This window comes from Macrobrachium nipponense, chromosome 20, assembly GCF_015104395.2.
Source record: "Macrobrachium nipponense isolate FS-2020 chromosome 20, ASM1510439v2, whole genome shotgun sequence".
NCBI lineage: Eukaryota > Metazoa > Arthropoda > Malacostraca > Decapoda > Palaemonidae > Macrobrachium > Macrobrachium nipponense.
Window position 1 is genome coordinate 33,488,534 of NC_061089.1, and position 5,000 is coordinate 33,493,533.

The 5,000-nt window shown below is 36.9% G+C and overlaps 2 protein-coding genes across 4 annotated transcripts in view; one reads left to right on the plus strand and one right to left on the minus strand.

The window, feature by feature from the left end:
* LOC135220921 (latent-transforming growth factor beta-binding protein 4-like) overlaps positions 1-3,649 on the minus strand; it is a 7,218-nt gene extending 3,569 nt beyond the window's left edge. Inside the window, exons 1-2 of the mRNA XM_064258559.1 lie at positions 3,389-3,649; positions 73-94 (exon numbers count right to left, since the gene is read on the minus strand). Coding sequence (XP_064114629.1) covers positions 73-94; positions 3,389-3,451 — 85 coding nt within the window. The 5' untranslated portion in view covers positions 3,452-3,649. The remainder of the gene's footprint in view (positions 1-72; positions 95-3,388) is intronic.
* LOC135224687 (moesin/ezrin/radixin homolog 1-like) overlaps positions 1-5,000 on the plus strand; it is a 255,569-nt gene that overhangs the window by 69,732 nt on the left and 180,837 nt on the right. The window lies entirely within an intron of this gene.

The following is a 5,000-nucleotide window of genomic DNA, read 5'->3' on the forward strand; positions in this document are numbered from 1 at the left end:
AAAGCTAACAAAGTCACCAAAGATAAAATCACTTGACCTTTGTTAGCTCCAACCTCCTATCCAGGCTCTTACCCTTTGGAAGACCGGGCTGCGACTGTAAAACAAAAGAAAAACGAGTAAGGGACGTAGGTAATAATAATAATAACAACAAACCTTTTCTAAAGGTTTTTGCATGCAAAATTCACCCTTTAAATAGCATTAGGTAAGTAATAGCAGTAACAAGTCATGAGCTTCTAAGGAACTGTTAACTAAAAGTTACAAGCAGCGCAGATCAAGTCTTGACAAGAGTCATCTTCCGTTTCTTTCGAAAGAAAAATTGATACAACATTGTATGGCATACATAAGTACACACACATAACACACACACACATAACACACACACACACACACACACACACACACACACATATATATATATATATATATATATATATATATTATATATATATATATATATAATCCAGTCCTGTCAGCTAAACTATTCTTATGATTATCATTGTTCAAAAGACGAAGAAGAAACCTATTCATATGGAACAAGAAGAAGAAGCCCACCACAGGGGCCATCCACATGAAATTCCAGAAGTTTCCAAAGAATCTTATGATGTTCATTCCAAAAAAGCAACAGAAGGTAATAGGAAATACGGAAAGAGGAGATCATCACTTATTAAAAAAAACAGATAAATTTAGCAAATGAAAAATAAATAAATGAAAATAAATCAATTCTTTCTAAAAAAGGAGAACTGTATTAGAGTAGCCATGCATTGCTTCTTCGCGTAAACCTCAGAGTTTCCAGTTTCACAACATCCTCAGTGGGGAGGCTGTTCCTTCCACAGTCCCCCCAACGGTGTGGGGAAAAAAGGACCTGTGATCCCAGAAGTTAGACAGCGAAGCGAGACAATGACTGCGAAAGGCCATCCCATCCGTCGACGGTCTAAGTCATAAATAAGTATTACTATTAGGAACAGAACCCTCCTGCCACCTCGGGCAGGAAGAAGCAAGCATCCACACTAACTAACTCAATAACCGAAACAAACACACAACTCATTGAAATTCAGAAAACAGAGGAAATCAAAAGATTATTCTACACCGACGTTTAAGGTCAGAGCAGCAGGAACGACGCTGCCTTCATGGTCACGTCTTGAATCACTGGCTGAAAGACAGTGACTAGGATGACGACTTTTTGAACTCGGTGTCAAAATTCGAACCGCAGCTCAGGTCAGCTTTTATGGGTGACCTCGTGGACTACAGTTGGTTGGGGGTTCCTCTCCCCGCATGCACTTTCTGCCTGACATACGTGCTCGATCTCAGTCATGGAAGACGGTGATGCCCGCCGTTTGCACGAGTTTTAAACGTGGCTTCTCTAAACCGCTTCAGATAGAAAAATGGGAAACAGCTGTGAGTCTACTGGCGATGTCTTCTCTCCTAAAACATCGAAGAGTCGGAAGAAATATGAATGAGCGTCAACATCTTTCCTTAAACGATAGTGAAAGAAAGAAAAACTGTTCTGGTTTAAATTCCCGATGATGGACACGTTTTGAATCGCGTTCGCCAGTTGTGAATTTGGGAAGGTCTGAATCTCCTTGTCAAAATATTTGTCGGTGGCGCTATTGATTTAGTGGAATTCAGGAAGCCTTTTTGCCACTGAATCTTGGTCAGACATCAGATAAGATTCATTTGCAAGTAACAAAAGGATTATCATGTCCGTGTAAGCATAGAATGAAGACGGAAGACATGGTTTTGATGTAAATTCTAATAAGAGGTCTGCACTTATTTTACGGTAGTTGGCATAGAATATACGTGTATTTAAAATAGAAATTCTAAAACAAAAGACAACGCCACATTTCATAACTAAACTACCTAGAGTTTGTTTTTTCCATTCGAAGACTGACTGAACATTCAGCGTCGCCAATCATTTGAACGGCGCAAGAGGCGGCAGTCTTAGAATAAATCTCGTGCCAGAAAAGATCCCTGTGACTCTTCATTCTGGTAAAAGTCTCATCCTTGACTTTCCTGATTAGATTCCCTGGGAGTCAACGACACTTGACAGAGAACATCTGATTCTTTGCAGGTCTCAAAAAACTAAAAGTGAGGCAGTGAATACAAAGATTTAACTGGGTCTTGGATTTACAACGTTTAAGAATAAAAAAAAAAAGTTTCATTCATTTTTTGGCAATTGTTCGAGTTTTTTTTATGTTGTTGACTGGACCATTCCTTGAAAGTCGACTCCTATCTTGATTGAATGTATGTTTTAAAACATAAAAAAAGGGTTAGTGTGACTCCACATCTATAAAATGGTTGGCCTACTTTTCTGTGGTAAACAAAAACATTTAGCACTTCCAAACAAATGTCTGTTGTCTAGCCTCACTGTAGAGACAGAAGACACTGCATATTGGAGTCACACAGAAACAGCTGCGCTCTAACACAAGGTCATTTATTCCGTATTCTCTGAAGCATTTTCTCCACTCACTTCCATTCCATATCCAGCTCATGTCAAGAAGGTTTTCTTTAGCCAGTTATTATTATTCAGTAAGAACTTTTGTGAACTTGACCTCATTTTTGGTTGTTAGAACTGACATTGCTAAAGGACTTTAAAGAGAATCTCGCTGATATGAGAATCTGCCATTACCAAGCTTTCAGTAATACTAAGGCCTTTGCTTCCAACCATTAACAGGACAACTGAGACAGCAGGGATTAAAGATTTGGCCTTCCTGCACCCAATTAGTAAGAAGAACAATCATTATAAATTTGATCAAGGCTTTCAAAACTTAAGAATGAGAAAGGAGAGAAAGTTTCTCTCAAACTTTCTTCTCTCTCTCTCTCTCTCTCTCTCTCTCTCTCTCTCTCTCTCTCTCTCTCTCTCTCTCTCTCTCTTCTGACATCAGAACAACAATTGAGTTCAAAATCTCAGTTTCAGAAATGATTACAATTTCGTATCAGAAATAGACCGACGTTATTTCTTACAATATTTTTGGAATGATTCATTTTTTCCATCAACTATCTATTCCCTCTTTCTAATATTTTCGTTGCTCAGTTCAACTACATGGAAGAAAAAAGTTGATGGTGAATTTCCTTTGCTTAAGAATAAAAAAGACAGTAATCAAATCCACTGGATTGAGGAAACAGTTTCTCTCTCTCTCTCTCTCTCTCTCTTCTCTCTCTCTCTCTCTCTCTCTCTCTCTCTCTCTTTGTGTAGAGACCATCACAGTATTAAATCTGAGCATAAGATTATTTCACAGACGCTTCATTTTTAACCCGTTTTGAAACAAACGTAAACATCTTTTAAATTTCCAGAGTTTAAAATCGGTTCTTATTCGATTTTTCTGCCTACAGAACTAGAAAAGAAGAGTCCTACACTAAAACTGGCAGACAGACAGACAAAAAATACTACCTGACAGACGCAGGCAGAAGCTAGCAGGGTCGCGAAGACCAGACAGGCTGTCGAAGTTTCCATCGCTGGAGCCACGAAGAAGAAGCAGAGGAAGCAGAAGAAGAATTGCGGCGTGACTCTTCCGGTCTCGGACTCAGAGGGCGCTTCGGCTGAATTGGCTCTCCGGAGAAGGCGAAGAGGTGGAAGAGCAGGAGCAGGAATCACCTTCGACTGACGGCACGCCCTCTCCCCTAGCTTTTGTAGCCCTTCTGCGCTGCAAGGGTTGGCCTTGGCCAGAGTTCAGGCACAATTGTGCCTTTGACGAAAGCACGTGACCGGCCGCTGAACATTTTAGTTCGTGTAGGGGGGCGGGGAGGTGAGGGGTTGTCTGGCATGTGCTGGGGGGTTATAATCACAATTTCGTTTAGCGTTGGCCTTGAAACGATCACCAAATGATCATGTCCTAGACTGGCTTTGTTTTGTTCTTCATGGTGAAGCTGACAGCAAACAGAATTGCAGAATTATTTCTTACTATTTTTAAAGTCTGCTCCGTCAGAATTTCATAGTATTCCATACTAACGCTCTATTGAGCTAAGTATTATTATTATTAATCAGAAGAATGAAGATCTCTATATATATGGAACCTGCCTACTGAGGAAGCCATCGAGTTGAAACTCAAGCTTCCAAAAAATAGTATGGTGTTCATTAGGAAGTAAGAGAAGGTACAGGGAAATACCTTCTCAAATAAGGTAAAAAAAAAATACAGGAAAAACTTATGCTGATGAATACATGGGACACCTTAAAAGTAAAAAAAATGAGGTACTTTCTTGAGCTGCTAAAATATCCCAATAAGCAACGTCCACAAAAATAATTGAAATACTTATCATTCTCTCTAACTTCTTGAGAATGTTAAGGTCAAGGAATTGACAAGGTGAAACAAAAACGGTACCGAATCAGTTTCAGTCGATTTCAGCAAAACCTTCGATATATAATATTTCACTCCAATAAATCACTACACCAGGATACCAGCCCTAAATTACTCGAAAATAAATTTGTCCTGCATTTCAAAAGGATCCCGTGACTCATCTTCATGAAACGATGTTTTCCACTACAAAAAGAAGTTTAATATTTGAGAAAATTTATTGAACTTTGCGATACAATTCATTCAGCTGATACCAGAGACTTCTCCCTCCCATACATCCCCCATAGAACAACGATGTCCTTGGAATGTTTTTTTTTTTTTTTTTTTTTTTTTTTTTTTTACCATCCTCGAGAAAAGGATGACTTTGTAGGAAACATTGACTGGAGACTTTTATTATTATCATGTATATGTATATATATGTGTATATATATGCATATATAAATATATATATATATATATATATATATATATATATATATATATTTATATATATATATATATATATATATATATATATATATATATATCTATATATATATATATATATATATATATATATATATAGATATCTATATATATATATATATTTTATATCGAATATATATATATATATATATATTTATATATATATACATACATATATATATATATTATATATATATGATTATATATATATATATAGAATTATACTTATATAATTTTTTTATGTTT